The 19,121-nt window shown below is 62.1% G+C and overlaps 2 gene segments (V, D, J or C); both read right to left on the bottom strand.

The window, feature by feature from the left end:
* Positions 1-258: 258 nt before the first annotated feature.
* The window catches only part of LOC136407740 (Ig alpha-1 chain C region-like), a 105,031-nt gene continuing 86,168 nt past the window's right edge, over positions 259-19,121 (bottom strand). Inside the window, 3 exon segments of the C gene segment in view lie at positions 259-703; positions 884-1,207; positions 1,346-1,648. Coding sequence covers positions 309-703; positions 884-1,207; positions 1,346-1,541 — 915 coding nt within the window.
* LOC136376180 (immunoglobulin heavy constant epsilon-like) lies at positions 16,406-18,229 on the bottom strand. The segment is given in 4 exon segments: positions 16,406-16,835; positions 16,920-17,240; positions 17,352-17,675; positions 17,854-18,229. Coding segments are annotated over 4 exon segments (1,347 nt in total).

The raw sequence follows: 19,121 nt of genomic DNA, 5'->3' as shown, positions 1-19,121 counted from the left end.
CCCTGCTCCCTTCTGCCTGTCTGCCTCCTGCTGCCCCCAGAGGTGGTCTTTGGAGACACGAGAGACGTTCCCGTGGTGCCCACTGCTCTCAGGACCCACTGGGCTCTGTCTGCCTCTCATGCCTCCGCCAGCCTCAGGCGTCATGCCAGCCGGGGCCTCAGAGCCATGGAGCACGTGCTCATGCTCACACACGGACAAACACACGGGCGGGAGGGCACGTCGAGGTGCCAGGCCGAGAGGGTCAAGACATGCGGCTGCTTCAGACGAGCATGAAGTTTATTCAGGGGCAGTGTGGGCAGGTGGGTGGCTCAGTAGCAGACGCCCTCCACATCTGACAAGACCACGGACACGTTGACGTGGGTGGGTTTACCCGCCTGGCGGTCGATGGTCTTCTGGGTGAAACTCAGGGGCAGGGCCTCGTGGCCCACCACGCAGGAGAAGTTGTCGCCGTTCCTCCACTGCTCGGCCTCCACGCGCAGCACGCTGGTCACGGTGAAGGTGGAGCCGAGCCGGTCGGCCTCCCGCAGGGGGCCCCAGGTCAGGGACTTCTCCTGGGGCAGCTCCTGGTTCCCGTGCTGCCACCGCACCAGCACGTCCTCCGGGCTGAAGCCCCGCACCACGCACGTCAGCGTCACCAGCTCGTTGAGGGCCAGCTCCTCCGTGGGCGGTGGCAGCAGGTGGACCTGGGGCGGCCTGGCGTTCCCTGGGGGGAGGGGTAGAGGAGCCAGTTGACGGATCTGGACGAGGCGGAGGTCACCCCTCTGCCCGCTGGGCACACTGGGCCCGAGTTCTGGTCTAGAAAGTGTGGGTGGGGCGCCCCGGGGTGGAAGGGAGGGTTAGGGTTAGGCACAGGCGCTGTGCAGCGTGAGCGCTGGCGACCCACCTGAGGGTTTGGCGATGGTGGCCGTTAGCGGGCTCTTGAGCTCGGGGTGGTTGACGGTGCACGAGAAGGACCTCCCGCTCATCCACGGCTCGGCGCAGCCTGTCAGGACACTGGACACGCTGTAGCAGCCGGAGGAGTCACGCTGTGGGGCGCCCTGGATGACGTCTTTCTTATTGGCATCCTTCCAGGTGAAGGTGGCACCCTGGGGTTTGCTCAGGCCGCTCAGCGTGCACGTGAGGTTGGCATTGGAGCCCAGAAGCAGGTCCTCGAGGGCGGGTCGGTGCAGCTTCACCTGGGGCTGGCAGCAGGAGGTCTTCTGACATCCTGAGAGGGAGGCAGAGCCGTCACCCAGCGCTCCGGGGCTTCGAGTCCCCCTCCCTCCCTCCTGGCCGCCCACGGAGGACTCGGCCCGAGCCCAGTCTGGTCTGAGGGGCCCCCGCCCCGCCCGGCCCCCCCTCTGACCTCCGCAGGGCACGTCCACCGCCCGGCTGGGGCTGAGGTAGTGTTCCACGTGGCATTTCTTGGCTGTTCCCGCTGGGCACTGGTTGGCCGGAAGGGTCAGCTGGCTGACCATGGTGTACAGGCTCCCGGCGCCTTGCAGGGGTTGGAAGTTCTTGATGGAGGAGCCGGCCCCGCTGTGGCTCCAGGTGACGTTCATGGGCACGGATGGGAAGAAGCCCCGGACCAGGCAGCCGATGACGACGGGGTCAGCTGAGCTGCCGCAACGGGAGCTCAGCGGGAACAGGCTGGGGCTGGTTGGGGGCACTGTAACACAGAAGGCGCCGTGAGACCGGCCCACGAGGACGGGACCGCACCCACCGCTCTCTCTTCCACCCTGGGGAGACAGGCACTGTGGGCGTGAGTGACCGCCCCCAGGGTCACTCAGCTCACATGCCAGGAACCTGGGCTGGGACTGGCTGCTGAGTCCAGGCGCACCGTTTCTGGACACGCTCCTCGGAGCTCCAGCATGCGGATGGACCACACTTTGCCTGCCGGCCACATCCCGAGGGAGTCATCGTCATTGCCCGTGACTCTCCACTGACCAGTGGAGTCGGGGGGGGGGTGCGGCGGGGGCCCCACTCCCTCTGGGCAGTGGGTGTGGCCACGTTCTCTCCTGGACTTTGGTGGTCATGGAAGGAGGGGCCCAGGGGTGGGAGGACACAGAGAGGCACAGGGAGGTCTGGGCTTGAGGCTGACTCTGCCTGAGGGCTGACATTGCTGTGCTGGGGGACACAATGGGGAGAGAGGGACCTGAGCCCCCTGAGCCCCCACTCAGTGTCCTGGTCGGGGTCCAGGCCAGACCGCCCCACTCCACGAACACCACTCCAGCCCTCGGACAGGCAAAGGTCCACCTCACGGGCTGTGAGGGTCTCGAGACAAGAGGCCGCTCTGAGAGGTCCCTGTGCTCTGGACAGACTGAGCACAGAGGGTCCCCACTTGTATACTCCCCGTTCCCTTCTAGGCCACGAGTGACGGAAGAAGAGAGGTCACAGGTACATCTGAGATGCATGGCCATTGTGTGCCCCTGGAAACACGGGGGAAGCCTGGGTGGGGAACAGGGTCCAGGGGCGAGCCACACTGAACCTACCTTCTCCCACTTACCACTGTTAGCCAGCCCAGCCCAGCCCAGTTCCACCCAGCTCAGCATGGCCTAGCTCAATTCCACCCAGCCTAGCTCACTCAGCCCAATTCCACCCAGCCAGCCCAGCTCAGTCCAATTCCACCCAGCTCAGCTCAACTCAGCCCAATTCCATCCAGCTCAGCTCAGCCCAATTCCATCCAACTCAGCTCAGCTCAGCCTAATTCCACCCAGCTCAGCTCAGCTCAGTTCAGCTCAATTCCACCCAGCTCAGCTAAGCTCAGCTCAACCCAATTCCATCCAACTCAGCTCAGCTTAGCCTAATTCCACCCAGCTCAGCTCAGCTGAGCTCAACCCAATTCCACCCAGCTCAGCTCAGCTCAGCCCAATTACACCAGCTCAGCTCAGCTTAACCCAATTCCACCCAGCTCAACTCAGCTCAACACAATTCCACCCAGCTCAGCTCAGCCCAATTCTACCCAGCTCAGCTCAGCTCAGCCCAATTCCACCCAGCTCAGCTCAGCTCAACCCAATTCCACCCAGCTCAGCTCAGCTCAACCCAATTCCACTCAGCTCAGCTCAGCTCAGCCCAATTCCACCCAGCTCAGCTCAGCTCAGCCCAATTCTACCCAGCTCAGCTCAGCTCAGCCCAATTCCACCCAGCTCAGCTCAGCTCAGCCCAATTCCACCCAGCTCAGCTCAGCTCAACCCAATTCCACCCAGCTCAGCTCAGCTCAACACAATTCCACCCAGCTCAGCTCAGCCCAATTCCACCCAGCTCAGCTCAGCTCAACACAATTCCACCCAGCTCAGCTCAGCCCAATTCTACCCAGCTCAGCTCAGCTCAGCCCAATTCCACCCAGCTCAGCTCAGCTCAGCTCAGCCCAATTCCACCCAGCTCAGCTCAGCCCAATTCCACCCAGCTCAGCTCAGCTCAGCCCAATTCCACCCAGCTCAGCTCAGCTCAGCCCAATTCCACCCAGCTCAGCTCAGCTCAACCCAATTCCACCCAGCTCAGCTCAGCTCAACACAATTCCACCCAGCTCAGCTCAGCCCAATTCTACCCAGCTCAGCTCAGCTCAGCCCAATTCCACCCAGCTCAGCTCAGCTCAGCTCAGCCCAATTCCACCCAGCTCAGCTCAGCCCAATTCCACCCAGCTCAGCTCAGCTCAGCTCAGCCCAATTCCACCCAGCTCAGCTCAGCCCAATTCCACCCAGCTCAGCTCAGCTCCACCCAATTCCACCCAGCTCAGCTCAGCTCAACACAATTCCACCCAGCTCAGCTCAGCCCAATTCTACCCAGCTCAGCTCAGCCCAATTCCACCCAGCTCAGCTCAGCCCAATTCCACCCAGCTCAGCTCAGCCCAATTCTACCCAGCTCAGCTCAGCTCAGCCCAATTCCACCCAGCTCAGCTCAGCTCAGCTCAGCCCAATTCCACCCAGCTCAGCTCAGCTCAACACAATTCCACCCAGCTCAGCTCAGCCCAATTCCACCCAGCTCAGCTCAGCTCAACCCAATTCCACCCAGCTCAGCTCAGCTCAACACAATTCCACCCAGCTCAGCTCAGCTCAGCTCAGCCCAATTCCACCCCGCTCAGCTCAGCTCAGCCCAATTCTACCCAGCTCAGCTCAGCTCAGCCCAATTCCACCCAGCTCAGCTCAGCTCAGCCCAATTCCACCCAGCTCAGCTCAGCTCAACCCAATTCCACCCAGCTCAGCTCAGCTCAACCCAAATCCACCCAGCTCAGCTCAGCTCAGCTCAGCTCAGCCCAATTCCACCCAGCTCAGCTCAGCTCAGCCCAATTCCACCCAGCTCAGCTCAGCTCAACCCAATTCCACCCAGCTCAGCTCAGCTCAACCCAATTCCACCCAGCTCAGCTCAGCTCAACCCAATTCCACCCAGCTCAGCTCAGCTCAACACAATTCCACCAAGCTCAGCTCAGCCCAATTCTACCCAGCTCAGCTCAACCCAATTCCACCCAGCTCAGCTCAGCCCAATTCCACCCAGCTCAGCTCAGCTCAACCCAATTCCACCCAGCTCAGCTCAGCTCAACCCAATTCCACCCAGCTCAGCTCAGCTCAACACAATTCCACCCAGCTCAGCTCAGCCCAATTCCACCCAGGTCAGCTCAGCCCAATTCTACCCAGCTCAGCTCAGCTCAGCCCAATTCCACCCAGCTCAGCTCAGCTCAGCCCAATTCCACCCAGCTCAGCTCAGCTCAACACAATTCCACCCAGCTCAGCTCAGCCCAATTCCACCCAGCTCAGCTCAGCTCAACCCAATTCCACCCAGCTCAGCTCAGCTCAACACAATTCCACCCAGCTCAGCTCAGCTCAGCTCAGCTCAGCTCAGCCCAATTCCACCCAGCTCAGCTCAGCTCAGCCCAATTCTACCCAGCTCAGCTCAGCTCAGCCCAATTCCACCCAGCTCAGCTCAGCTCAACACAATTCCACCCAGCACAGCTCAGCTCAGCCCAATTCCACCCAGCTCAGCTCAGCTCAACCCAATTCCACCCAGCTCAGCTCAGCTCAACACAATTCCACCCAGCTCAGCTCAGCTCAGCTCAGCTCAGCCCAATTCCACCCAGCTCAGCTCAGCTCAGCCCAATTCTACCCAGCTCAGCTCAGCTCAGCCCAATTCCACCCAGCTCAGCTCAGCTCAACACAATTCCACCCAGCTCAGCTCAGCTCAGCCCAATTCCACCCAGCTCAGCTCAGCTCAACCCAATTCCACCCAGCTCAGCTCAGCTCAGCCCAATTCCACCCAGCTCAGCTCAGCTCAACCCAATTCCACCCAGCTCAGCTCAGCTAAACACAATTCCACCCAGCTCAGCTCAGCTCAGCCCAATTGTACCCAGCTAAGCTCAGCTCAGCTCAGCCCAATTCCACCCAGCTCAGCTCAGCTCAACACAATTCCACCCAGCTCAGCTCAGCCCAATTCCACCCAGCTCAGCTCAGCTCAACCCAATTCCACCCAGCTCAGCTCAGCTCAACACAATTCCACCCAGCTCAGCTCAGCTCAGCTCAGCTCAGCTCAGCCCAATTCCACCCAGCTCAGCTCAGCTCAGCCCAATTCTACCCAGGTCAGCTCAGCTCAGCCCAATTCCACCCAGCTCAGCTCAGCTCAACACAATTCCACCCAGCACAGCTCAGCTCAGCCCAATTCCACCCAGCTCAGCTCAGCTCAACCCAATTCCACCCAGCTCAGCTCAGCTCAACACAATTCCACCCAGCTCAGCTCAGCTCAGCTCAGCTCAGCCCAATTCCACCCAGCTCAGCTCAGCTCAGCCCAATTCTACCCAGCTCAGCTCAGCTCAGCCCAATTCCACCCAGCTCAGCTCAGCTCAACACAATTCCACCCAGCTCAGCTCAGCTCAGCCCAATTCCACCCAGCTCAGCTCAGCTCAACCCAATTCCACCCAGCTCAGCTCAGCTCAGCCCAATTCCACCCAGCTCAGCTCAGCTCAACCCAATTCCACCCAGCTCAGCTCAGCTAAACACAATTCCACCCAGCTCAGCTCAGCTCAGCCCAATTGTACCCAGCTAAGCTCAGCTCAGCTCAGCCCAATTCCACCCAGCTCAGCTCAGCTCAGCCCAATTCCACCCAGCTCAGCTCAGTCCAATTCCACCCAGCTCAGCTCAGCTCAGCCCAATTCCACCCAGCTCAGCTCAGTCCAATTCCACCCAGCTCAGCTCAGCTCAGCCCAATTCCACCCAGCTCAGCTCAGTCCAATTCCACCCAGCTCAGCTCAGCTCAGCCCAATTCTACCCAGCTCAGCTCAGCCCAATTCTACCCAGCTCAGCTCAGCTCAGCTCAGTCCAATTCCACCCAGCTCAGCCCAGCTCAGCTCAGCTCAACCCAACCCAATTCCACCCAGCTCAGCTCAACCCAACCCAATTCTACCCAGCTCAGCTCAGCTCAGCCCAATTCTACCCAGCTCAGCTCAGCTCAGCTCAGCTCAGCTCAGCCCAATTCCACCCAGCTCAGCTCAGCTCAGCTCAGCCCAATTCTACCCAGCTCAGCTCAGCTCAGCTCAGCTCAGCCCAATTCTACCCAGCTCAGCTCAGCTCAGCTCAGCCCAATTCTACCCAGCTCAGCTCAGCTCAGCCCAATTCCACCCAGCTCAGCTCAGCTCAGCCCAATTCCACCCAGCTCAGCTCAGCTCAACCCAATTCCACCCAGCTCAGCTCAGCTCAACCAATTCCACCCAGCTCAGCTCAGCTCAACCCAATTCCACCCAGCTCAGCTCAGCTCAACCCAATTCCACCCAGCTCAGCTCAGCTCAGCCCAATTCCACCCAGCTCAGCTCAGTCCAATTCCACCCAGCTCAGCTCAGTCCAATTCCACCCAGCTCAGCCCAGCTCAGCTCAGCCCAATTCCACCCAGCTCAGCTCAGCCCAATTCCACCCAGCTCAGCCCAGCTCAGCTCAGCCCAACCCGATTCCACCCAGCTCAGCTCAGCTCAACCCAACCCAATTCCACCCAGCTCAGCTCAACCCAACCCAATTCCACCCAGCTCAGCTCAGCTCAGCCCAATTCTACCCAGCTCAGCTCAGCTCAGCTCAGCTCAGCTCAGCCCAATTCCACCCAGCTCAGCTCAGCTCAGCCCAATTCCACCCAGCTCAGCTCAGCTCAACCCAATTCCACCCAGCTCAGCTCAGCTCAACCCAATTCCACCCAGCTCAGCTCAGCTCAACCCAATTCCACCCAGCTCAGCTCAGCCCAATTCTACCCAGCTCAGCTCAACCCAATTCCACCCAGCTCAGCTCAGCCCAATTCCACCCAGCTCAGCTCAGCTCAACCCAATTCCACCCAGCTCAGCTCAGCTCAACCCAATTCCACCCAGCTCAGCTCAGCTCAACACAATTCCACCCAGCTCAGCTCAGCCCAATTCTACCCAGCTCAGCTCAACCCAATTCCACCCAGCTCAGCTCAGCCCAATTCCACCCAGCTCAGCTCAGCTCAACCCAATTCCACCCAGCTCAGCTCAGCTCAACCCAATTCCACCCAGCTCAGCTCAGCTCAACACAATTCCACCCAGCTCAGCTCAGCCCAATTCCACCCAGGTCAGCTCAGCCCAATTCTACCCAGCTCAGCTCAGCTCAGCCCAATTCCACCCAGCTCAGCTCAGCTCAGCCCAATTCCACCCAGCTCAGCTCAGCTCAACACAATTCCACCCAGCTCAGCTCAGCCCAATTCCACCCAGCTCAGCTCAGCTCAACCCAATTCCACCCAGCTCAGCTCAGCTCAACACAATTCCACCCAGCTCAGCTCAGCTCAGCTCAGCTCAGCCCAATTCCACCCAGCTCAGCTCAGCTCAGCCCAATTCTACCCAGCTCAGCTCAGCTCAGCCCAATTCCACCCAGCTCAGCTCAGCTCAACACAATTCCACCCAGCTCAGCTCAGCTCAGCTCAGCCCAATTCCACCCAGCTCAGCTCAGCTCAGCCCAATTCCACCCAGCTCAGCTCAGCTCAGCCCAATTCCACCCAGCTCAGCTCAGCTCAGCCCAATTCCACCCAGCTCAGCTCAGCTCAGCCCAATTCCACCCAGCTCAGCTCAGCTCAACCCAATTCCACCCAGCTCAGCTCAGCTAAACACAATTCCACCCAGCTCAGCTCAGCTCAGCCCAATTGTACCCAGCTAAGCTCAGCTCAGCTCAGCCTAATTCCACCCAGCTCAGCTCAGCTCAGCCCAATTCTACCCAGCTCAGCTCAGCTCAGCCCAATTCTACCCAGCTCAGCTCAGCTCAGCCCAATTCCACCCAGCTCAGCTCAGCTCAGCTCAGCCCAATTCCACCCAGCTCAGCTCAGCCCAATTCCACCCAGCTCAGCTCAACCCAATTCCACCCAGCTCAGCTCAGCTCAGCCCAATTCCACCCAGCTCAGCTCAGCTCAGTCCAATTCCACCCAGCTCAGCTCAGCCCAATTCCATCCAGCTCAGCTCAGCTCAGCCCAATTCCACCCAGCTCAGCTCAGCTCAGTCCAATTCCACCCAGCTCAGCTCAGCTCAGCTCAGCCCAATTCCACCCAGCTCAGCTCAGCTCAGCTCAGCTCAGCCCAATTCCACCCAGCTCAGCTCAGCTCAGTCCAATTCCACCCAGCTCAGCCCAGCTCAGCTCAGCCCAACCCAATTCCACCCAGCTCAGCTCAACCCAACCCAATTCCACCCAGCTCAGCTCAGCTCAGCCCAATTCTACCCAGCTCAGCTCAGCTCAGTCCAATTCCACCCAGCTCAGCTCAGCTCAGCTCAGCCCAATTCCACCCAGCTCAGCTCAGCTCAGCTCAGCCCAATTCCACCCAGCTCAGCTCAGCTCAGCTCAGCCCAATTCCACCCAGCTCAGCTCAGCTCAGCTCAGCCCAATTCCACCCAGCTCAGCTCAGCTCAGCTCAGCTCAGCCCAATTCTACCCAGCTCAGCTCAGCTCAGCTCAGCCCAATTCTACCCAGCTCAGCTCAGCTCAGCTCAGCCCAATTCTACCCAGCTCAGCTCAGCTCAGCTCAGCCCAATTCCACCCAGCTCAGCTCAGCTCAGCTCAGCCCAATTCCACCCAGCTCAGCTCAGCTCAGCTCAGCCCAATTCCACCCAGCTCAGCTCAGCTCAGCTCAGCCCAATTCCACCCAGCTCAGCTCAGCTCAGCTCAGCCCAATTCCACCCAGCTCAGCTCAGCTCAGCCCAATTCCACCCAGCTCAGCTCAGCTCAGCCCAATTCCACCCAGCTCAGCTCAGCTCAGCCCAATTCCACCCAGCTCAGCTCAGCTCAGCCCAATTCCACTCAGCTCAGCTCAGCTCAGCCCAATTCTACCCAGCTCAGCTCAGCCCAATTCTACCCAGCTCAGCTCAGCCCAATTCCACCCAGCTCAGCTCAGTTCAGCTCAATTCCACCCAGCTCAGCTCAGCTCAGATCAGCCCAATTCCACCCAGCTCAGCCCAGCTCAGCTCAGTCCAATTCCACCCAGCTCAGCTCAGCTCAGCTCAGCCCAATTCCACCCAGCTCAGCTCAGCTCAGCTCAGCCCAATTCCACCCAGCTTAGCTCAGCCCAGCTCAGCCCAGCTCAGCCCAGTTCAGCCCAGTTCAGCCCAGTTCAGCCCCACTCAGCCCAACTCAGCTCAGCCCAGTTTAACCCAGTTCAGCCCAGCCCAGTTCAGCCCAGCTCATCCCAGTTCAGCCCAGCTCAGCCCAGCTCAACCCAGTTCGTGCCATTGTGGGTCGAGCGTCCTGTCCTGTGGTCTGTCTTGGGCCTGTTTTCCACATCCCTGGTCCCAGGAGGGCCCTCGGTGCTTGGCTGAGGAGGAGACGTGGCCTGAACAGCATCTAGGACCCACCTGCTCTAGGATGCTGGGGGGTCCGCTGAGGCTGAGGGAGACCCAGGCCCTCTGGCCGGTGGCCTTGCACTGCATGCAGGTCCGTCCTTGTGCCCTCCACAGGGGAGCTGGGGTGGGGAGCAGGCCGGGCCCGTCTAGGACCTGCCTGGTGGCAGTGTGGCCTTGGCGGACCCCCGCCCCGTTCTGGGCCCTTGCTCACTCTGGGTGAGGCTGATGCTGAGGGGAGAGCTGGGGAGGGGCTCTAGTCTGTGTCATGACCCTAGGTGGGGTCACTGGCCCACTTCCTGTCCCTCCAGTCGCGGCCGCTTGTCTGCACGTCATGTCTGGTCTGTGGTCTGGCTGTGGCAAGGCCAGGTGTGTGTGGCCTGGGCTGTGACCCCCCAGGAGCCGGGCCCTGCCTGTGGTGGGGTCCTCGCTCCGGGTGGTTGCTCACCAGGGCTGGGCCAGGGGCTGAAATGCAGGGACACAGAGGTTGAAGACACGCAGTGGGGCCCCGGGGACACTGGGGTGGACATCGTCCAGAGGGGAGGCTGTGAGGGCCAGCAGGGCAGGGGCCCTGAGCCACAGGGCTTGCTCAGAGCTGACCCCAGTGAGCAGGGCACAGAGTGGGGCAAGAAGTAGGAGCCACTCTGGCCTGGTGTGACCGGGGACAGCCCTTGCACAGCCGACCCGTGGACAGCTGGGGCTCAGGCTGATGCCAGGGTGGGTGAGCGGCCACCCTGGGAGCCTGGAACCCTGCAGGTTGGGGAGGCCACGTGCTGCCTCTGTCCACCTCTGCCCAGCTTCCTGCCAGGGCTTTCCCACCGGTGGCCCTAGCCTGGACACACGAGGGGCGGCTGGGCCTGGTTGCCGTGTGCATTATTTATTCAGTCATTTCTTCACATGTGGAAGGTTCTGGAGCGACACACAGAAACTGCTGGTGTGATCAATGACACTGTGCCCCAGGGGGGCGTCAGGTCCTCACAGGGGTTGGGGGGGGAGGCGCCCAGGGCAGAGGGGGCAGGAGAGCAGGACGTGGACAGAGGGCGGAGAGTCTGGGGCCGCTCAAAGAACCTCTGGGTGTTTTTAGGAACCCAGGCTCCCAGGGTCCCAGGGCCACTTGCATTCTGTCCCAGCCCCACCCACACAGCCTCCCAGCACAGGTGCTGTCTGTGTGGGGGCGACTGTCCGCACGGTTCTGCCTTCTTGCCTGTTTGTGAATCTCTAGGCCCTACAGCCTCCACGGGGCCCCAAACCCGGGCGTTTCTCGAAGTGCCTGCCCCAGGGAGTGAGGACTGAGCCAGGGACCGGCGGGCTAGCTCAGCGCCTGGTGGGGACCTACAGGAGGGCAGTCGTGGGGGCACGGGGGACCTCGGCTGGGCTCAAGCCAGGACGGCAGGACCCACGTGGTGTGGAACTCGGGGCGGAAGAGGGGGCACCCACTGAGACTTGGACGCAGCGCTGGGTCTTTCTGAGCTGGCGGTGGCGGCAGTTGGGCGGAAGGGGCCTGATTGGAAGTGCGCCCTGCTCCTCCTGCGTGCAGGGGGCTGCGAGAGGGTCCAGGTGGGAGGGGCAGGGTCTGGAGACGAAGCCCCCTCCCCCGGGCTTTGCCAGAAGGAGGAGAGACCTCGTGGGTTCGTGGGGTGTCCAAGACAAAGGACCCACAGGCTGAGTTCCTTAAAACAACAGGGATTCATTCTCGCGGTTCCAGAGGCCAGAAGTCCGTGGAGGTGCGGACAGGGCCGCAGTCCCTCTGGAGGCCACCGTGAAGGGTGTTCCCTGCCACTTCCCGCCTCTGGGCCCCCACACCCTTGGCTGTGGCCGTGTCCCCCCCACCTCCTCCTCCTCCTCCTCTGTGCCCGCCTCTCCTGTTCCCGTAGAAGGACACTTGCGGTAGGGTTTGGGGCCACCTGGACCCAGGACTTCATTTCAGATGCGTAACTTTAATTCCATCTGCAAGGACCCTTTTTTTTCCCCAAATAAGGTTTTATTCACAGGTTCCAGGGTTTAGGACGTGGACCCAGTTTTTGGGGGTCACCCTTCAGATCACTATGGGAAAGGTTAATAAGAGGAGGAACAGGAGGGAGGGGCCCGGGGAGGAGGGTCGTGGGCATCGTCCCTGCCCCGTGGGCCTTGGGGTCCCGACGGGTCTGGCTGTGAATCCTGTCCGCTCTGCTGCCCGCACCGCGCCCTGGCCTTGAGGTGGGGAGACGGTCAGTCCTCCCTCCCAGGCTTGGCAGAGATGTGACTCACTTGTGTGTGAGCTGAGTCCTGTTGTCCTCATTCTGGGGGTCCGTGGGTGTGTCTCATGATCTGGGGTGCAGATGTGGAGCAGGGCACTGGGGCTTCAGCTGACGAGACCTTCAGGAGGGCGAGAGGAGGTGGGCTTGGCTTCCTGAGGCTGTGTGTGCATCTGTGTGCGAGTATGAGTGTGTGTGAGTGTGTGTGTGTGTCCCTGGTGTGTGCCAGTGTCCGTGTGAGTGCCCAGCAGGGCAGGGGGGGCAGTCTGAAGCGCCCCTGCTCCTTCGTGCCCTATTTGACCCAAGGCCTCCGTGTCTCTGGACGAGTCCCAGACTTGCCCGGCCTTGGGCTTTCTGCTCCGGTGCGGGGCCAGGTGCCGAGGCCTGCGCCCTGCGCCCTGCTGGGTGGCACGCTTGCTGTTGGAGCACATTTCTAGCCCCGTCCGTGTCAGCCGCGTGGTGCCATGCCTCCCGGCATGGAGCCAGGCGCTGTGAAGGGCCGTTGGGGGGAGTCCCCTGCCCCAAAGGACCAGGCATTTGTATGCTGACAATGCTGCTGTGGGCCTGAGAATGGTTAACAATTCCCACCTGAGACAGGGTGAGACCCCTGGAGCACGCTCAGACCCACCCACTCCGGCTTCCTCCTGATTGTGATGTTGTTATTGGCCAGTTGGTTTGTATTGTGATGTTGTTATTGGCCAGTTGGTTTGTATTGTGATGTTGTTATTGGCCAGTTGGTTTGTCCTCGCTGTGAGGGACCCACCTGCTCACTTTCTTCTTTTTATTGGCCCCTGAGCGCTCTTTATATGGGAGGGAACCCTGCTCTTGGTCATGTGTGTCCATGTGTTCTCCTCCCATTTCCGATGGACTTGGGTGGGCAGGTCCCTCCAACCAGGGAAGCCGCCCCTGTTATCCTGGGGGCCCACCCCTGTCCATGGCCGTCTGTCCTCACGGGGTCCTGTGGCTCCTGTCACTGGCTCCCCAGGCTCCTTCCGAGGAGGACGACGGGGGCCAGCCCCACACGGCTCTTGCTTGCTGGTGTGTCTCACTCAGCTCACTGGGGTGTCCACGCTGGCTGGGGGAGGGCGGGGTCAAAGGCCGGCCCGTCTGTGTGCTCAGTGGGTGGAGCAGATAGGAGTGAATGCCCAGTGGCCCTAGGAGGCTGACACTGGCCCCTACCTGGTGATGGTACAGCTGTGTCCCTGTGGCCCCTGCACTGACCCTAGAGGGCTCAGGATTGTGGCTTCTATGTGAGTCTGGGCCGGAGGCCGGGGAGCAGGTGTGATGAGGACCAAGCCGAGGTGTTTCTGGGAGTGTCGAAGGGACTCTTGCCGGCAGCCCCAGAAGTGCCCTGTGCCCCTTGTCTGACCACAGGCACATCCCCCAAAGCACACTCAGGGGGCATGGGCTTTGTAAAAAAGACACTTTACTAAGAAACCCGAAGGGAAGGAAACTGAACTGCTGAGGCAGGAGGGAGGAGGAGGGCGAGGCCAGGGCGGACGGGGTGGGGGGCCGCTGGACCACGCCCTGCGGGACCCCTCCTCCTCCTGTGGGGCCCTCCTAGAGACCCCAGACAGTCTCAACGCCTCCCCTCAGAAGGGCTTCTCTGCCTCCACGTTCTGCAGGGACAGGGGTGGGGTGGACGGGAGGAAGGGTGAGCAGAGAGGCAAGGGCCCGACACCAGGGGCCGGGCACTCCGACCTGGGGCCAGGGAGGGTCAGACCGAGTCTGGGGCATGAGACCTCGAACCAGACTCAGACTCTGGGCTGGGCCTTGACGTCCTCGGTCTGACCCTGGACTCTGAGTGTCGAGCGTGGTTGCTGGATCAGGCGAGACAGACGTTGGCTCAGGCTGGGCTTGGAGGCCGAGTCCTCGGCTCGGCTCTGGACCCTGGGTGACTCTGGGCAGCGCGGGCCAGACCTCGTGTGTTTGGGGGGTCGTTCAGTCAGAACGGGAGCAGCCCCCAACCTCAGGGGGCCTGGAGGGAGTCCAGGCTGGCTGCACCCACACCCAGCTTAGGTCCCTCTGTGGAAGGGACGGGTGCTGCTCTGAGATTTGTCCCGAAGAGGGGGCAGGGAGAGTGAGGCTGTGACGTGGTGGTGGTGGGGTCCCAGTGATCCCTGGACCGTGGGCCTTGGACGGCAGCTCCCAGATGGATGCCCGGGAGGCGGCCGTTGGGCCCCCGGCTCGGGACCCTTTGGAGGTTTGCTCCCCTCTTGCCTGGGGCAGGGCGGTGGCCTCAGGGATGCTCGGACCCAGGCAGGGAGGCAGCCAGGCCTGCACTGCCCGCGCTGCCCGCGCTCCGGGCCCAGGCTGCCAGCGGCACGATGTTCGCGTAGTCGCGGGTGGGCTGGGGCGCCTCCCGCAGGATGGCGTCCAAGACCCACTTCGCCTGTGAGGAGGGCATGCGTGAGTCCATCCGTCTCGCTGGGTCCCCCGGCCCACCCGCCGCCCTGGCGGAGGGGGCAGTTCCCCACCTTGAAGACGGTGACGGAGGCCCCGTAGGTCACGCTGAGCAGGAAGAGCGCGATGAAGACGAAGACACTAGTCCACACCCCCTCCAGCTCCGCGCTCTCGGGCGCCTCCACGCACAGGTCCTGCAGGTCCAGCTCTGTGGGCACCAGCCAGTCAGCCCTCCCCACTCGTGGGTGTGGGCAGGAGGAGGGTCCTGTACCCTGGTCCCCGATGCCTGGGTCTCAGACAGTCCCCGTCCCGGTCCCGCCACCTTGACGGTTTCCCAGAGCCACTGGCCAGCCCTGGAGGGTTGGGGTCTGAAGCCCCCGCCTCAGCCAAGGACGGCTGTGTGGGAGTCGGTCGGCCATCTACCCTCCCCTGACCCCCACCCCAGGCGCTTGCACAGCCCCTCGTTTGCCGGCCTGGGGACCCCTCCAAACGGCACAGACGGCGTGCTGCCTGGGCCTTGGGAGGGGCCTGGGCTCCGCAGCCACGGGCCGTGGCTTTGAGGGGCTGGTCCGGCCGCCGGGGAGACGGCAGCTGCTCCGAGGAGTGAGCTGTGCCCACCTGCAGGCGCCAGCCAGGTACCTCTGTGCTGTCTTCAGAGGGTGGGCTGGCGTTTGCTGCTTTTCACGTGGCCACTCCGTGGGTGCTGCTGTGCTAGGGAACGTGTGTGTGCGCGCGCACACGCTCACACACGCGTGCAGACGGACTGTGGGGTCTGGGAGGACAATGAGCACGCGAGCTTGGTGCGTGGCGTGGGGGTGGGCTTCCTCTCCGGCTCTCGTCCCTGCATCTTCCCGGCCCTGGGCTTGGGCACACCTCCTGGGTGTGTGTGTGTGTCTGTGTGTCCATGTGTGTGCCCCAGTGTGTGTACTTGTCTGTCCACGTGTGTCTGTGCATGTCCATGCGTATCAATGTATGTATTCACGGTACGCCCATGGGGTGCCTCTCTGTGAGTGTTGCTGTGTTAGTGTCTGTGTCCATGTATGTCTGTGTGTCCATGTGTTTGTATGTCTGTGTGTCCATGTGTTTGTCCGTCTGTCTTTCTGTGGGCACCACTGACGGGGAGGTTTGACTGGGGTCGCTGGGGCCACAGGAGGCAGTGGTGTGAGGCCCGCTGGGCTCCCAGCAGGGCATGAGGGGCCCCTCCGTGCCCATGTTGGATCCTGTGGCCAGGTGTGACGGGGAGGAAGGGTTTGGGTGGCCAGGGCAAGAGGACAGAGCAAGGACGTGTGACGTGTCTGCCTGTGTGAGGCACCGTGGCTGGTGGTGGTGGCACTGTTGGAGTCGATGCATGACTTGTGTGGGTGCAGGGCTGGCGCATGGGGGTGACAGCGTGTGAGGCTCACAGGACCCTGCTTGTGAGGGCCGGGCCCTTTCCCAGGGTCCATCTGGGGTGGTTACCGAGGGTCAGAGGGCAGGTGGGCTCAGTGCTGGCCCCGTGCGGGTGTAGGGGCCTGCCCCTGCCCACTTGTGTCCGGGCGGTGCTGGCAGTGGGACTGACCGGTGAGGCTGTCTGGCTCCCTGCGTGTTGGCCCCTGTGCAGGCATCTCCCCGGGCCCGTTCCTCCACCCAGAAGGGCCCGTGTCTGCAGCTGGACCTGGAGCTTTGAGAGCTCGTCTGTGTCCAGAGGGGCCAGCATGAGCCCAGGGTGGAGATCAAGACCTCCAGGGGGCAGGGACTGTGCACTGGGCTGGGCTCCCCACGGTTCCTCCCTGGGACCAGCCCCTGGTCTTCAGGACTCCTTTGACTGGGCAGGACACATGGTGGGTTGGCAGAGAGGGCCCCCGACACAAACGGGGGTGGTGGACAGAGCCAGGCCTCAGCTCTGCCGCCCCCTCCCACCTCCTCTCCTGGGCATCTTATCCTCTGTGCCGAGACACCCCTGCCCCACGGCCTTACCCACCCCCAAGAAAGGGCGCACCCAGGGCTCTGAGCAGGCACTGGAGTGTTTATTGACAACACTGGGCAGCAGCAGGGCGGCCCCCTTCCCTGTCCCAGCAGGATGGAGGCTTGGAGGGGGCGGGGAGCATCAATTACCAGGGTTTTTGGACACTGATTTGTCGAGGGTCCTAGAGCCTGGCAACGCCTCATGGACCACTCGGCAGGTGAACTTGTCCCTCTTCTCCCAGTCTGCCCGTCTGACCACCAGGCGGCTGAAGACAAAGAAGGTGCGGCTGGTGTTGCTGGCCTTGAGGGGCGGCGTGGTGGTGTGCTGGCCGGTCAGCATCAGGACGTCGTTTCTCAGCCACTGCACCGAGATGTCCTCGGGGAAGAAGTTCTGGATCAGGCAGATGAGAGTGACCGTGTCCTTGGCCCCCTGGTCCTCCCCGGGCGGCAGGAAGACATAGACCTCGGGGACAGCCCGTTTGCCTGCGGACAGGGGGTGGAGTCAGCCGGGGCTTCCGCAGGGGAGGACTCCGGCCGAGCCCCTCCGTCCGCCCCGCGGCGGCTTACCCGTCGCCTTGGCGACGGTGCGCACGATCTCCGTGGGCAGGTCTGGGTGCTTCAGGGTGCAGCCGTAAGTCTCCCCCTCCACCCAGTCGCGGGTGTCCACCGGCAGGGTGGACATGGCAGTGTACGTCATGTTGTAGTGGCGCTTGGTGATCTTCGTGGCTTCGTTCAAGGGGACCCCGCCCTCCCGGAACCACTGCAAGCTCATGCCCTCCTCGCTGGCCAGGTCCACCACCAGGCAGATGATCTTGGGCGCCTTGTGGATGTACAGGTCCAGGGGGTTGGGCGGGATCAGGTAGACGCTCACGCCGCGGGGCTCGGACTCTGTGGTGCAGGGAGGGGCAGGGTAGGGGAGCTGCGTGAGGCCATGCCGGCCCCCCACCCCCGCCCCCTCAGCCCTGAGCGCCGGGGTGTCGGCATGGGGGCGCCCTGTACCTGGGCAGCTGCGGGCATGGTCCTCAAAGGTGCAGCCTCTGTAGTTGACCTTGCAGGTGTACGTCTTCTGGGACACCCACTGGCCCTGGGTGATGTTGAGCCGGCTGGACACAGAGGCCAGCCGGCCTTCCTGCTGGAGGGCACTGGTGGTTGGGAACATGTTCCTGGTCTGCTGCCCGTCCACCAGCCAAGTGACCGTGATGTTGTCGGGGGCGAAGTTCGTGACGAGGCACAGGAGCTGGATGGTGGCGTGGGTGTTGCCTCTGGGGTCGCAGGAGGAGTGATAGAGCTTCACGGAGGGCTGGGTGATATTTCTGGCACATTCTGAAAGAGGAACTGATGGGATGGATGTTGGCTTCCCTGAGCCTGGGAAACCCATCTCCCAGCCCAGGGGCCCCACCCAAGTGCTCTGGTGGGACTGGGACGGTGGCATGTGAGCCCCCTCCCACGGCCTCCTCCATTCCAGCCTCGGACTGCCGCCCCTGGCTGTCGTCGGACCCACCTGTCTTAGGTAAGGTGACGCTGATGGTGGGGTACTCGGCCTGCTTCACGTTGCAGGTAAACTGATGTTTGGCCCAGTCGCCCGAGGTGGTCACATAGCTGGTGGTGGAGTAGAGGCCGGAGGTCAAGTGAAAGGTGTCGGGGAGGGTCATGATGCTCTTTTTCGGGGACGTGCTGTCCCAGGTCACATTCACAGGCTCCGGGATGTAGTCTTTGACCAAGCAGCCCAGTGTCACCACGTCCTCCTCCTTGCTGGTGACTTTGTTGCAGGGGGTCAAGGGGAAGACGAAGGGCTTCTGTGTGGGGACTGTGGGATGGAACCGGGGCCAGGTTAGTGCTGGCTGACCTCTGACCTGGGGCATCCACTCCCAGGGCCCCGGGAGTCTGGGAGGGAGGTTCTGTGTGGCACAGGCAGGGTGGCCTAGTGGAGGGAGCACTGGACCCCTGCTTCAGCCCCGAGGGACAGAACAGGCCAAGACTTACTCCCTGGTTTCTCCTCGATGCCTTCTGATGTACCCTGCACCCTCCCAGAAGCTGTGCTGTCCACACTCCAGCCAGGGTCCCCACCCTCAGCCTCGAGTGGCCGGGTGGGTGTCTAAAACAGTTGAGGCACCTCCAGTCTTCCAGGGTGAGGCTGAGAGCCCAGAGCCCCCCACTGAGGAGCAGGGCCCCCAAGGCCCCCAGGAACCAGCTAGATGTCCCTGCGGCCCTACTCTGAGCCACCACCAAGGCCTGGGCTCTAGAAGCCCCACTCCCACCAGAATCACTATGTGTCCCCTCTTCCACCCACCTGCTGCTCACTGGGTCCTGCTCCCTGCAGCTTTGGGTGCCCTTTCACCCCACCTGTCACTGACCAGCCAGGCTTCCCAGGTGCCCAGTCCTCCCTGCTGACCTCCCCAGAGAGCCCAGCTGCAGCTTCACGCAGAGAGGACAGGCCAGCAGAGGTCAGTTCAGCCCCTCCCCAGCAGGGGCTCCACTCGCTCCTCCCCTAACCTGGGAAGCCCAGACCTCAGGCCGCCCCGCCCAGCCCAGTCCACCCTGCTTCACAGTCTCTTCAGGTCCAGCTGAGCACAGTCCCAATGACCCCGGACAGGACACCTGGCACGAGCTGAGAACACGAGCTCTGGGCAGCCAGTCCTGTCCAGCTCAGCTCCCAAGGGACCAGCTTGTCCCTCCCGGCCCAGGTCAGTCCCGAGTAGAACAGGACAAGCTACAAAACTCATCTTGTCTCAGTCCACAAGGTTAAACCAGATTCACTCAAGCTCAGCC

Source organism: Saccopteryx leptura, chromosome 6 (genome assembly GCF_036850995.1).
Source record: "Saccopteryx leptura isolate mSacLep1 chromosome 6, mSacLep1_pri_phased_curated, whole genome shotgun sequence".
Lineage (NCBI taxonomy): Eukaryota > Metazoa > Chordata > Mammalia > Chiroptera > Emballonuridae > Saccopteryx > Saccopteryx leptura.
The sequence above is the reverse complement of the archived record's forward strand: the minus strand, read 5'-3'. Positions and strand labels throughout refer to the sequence as shown.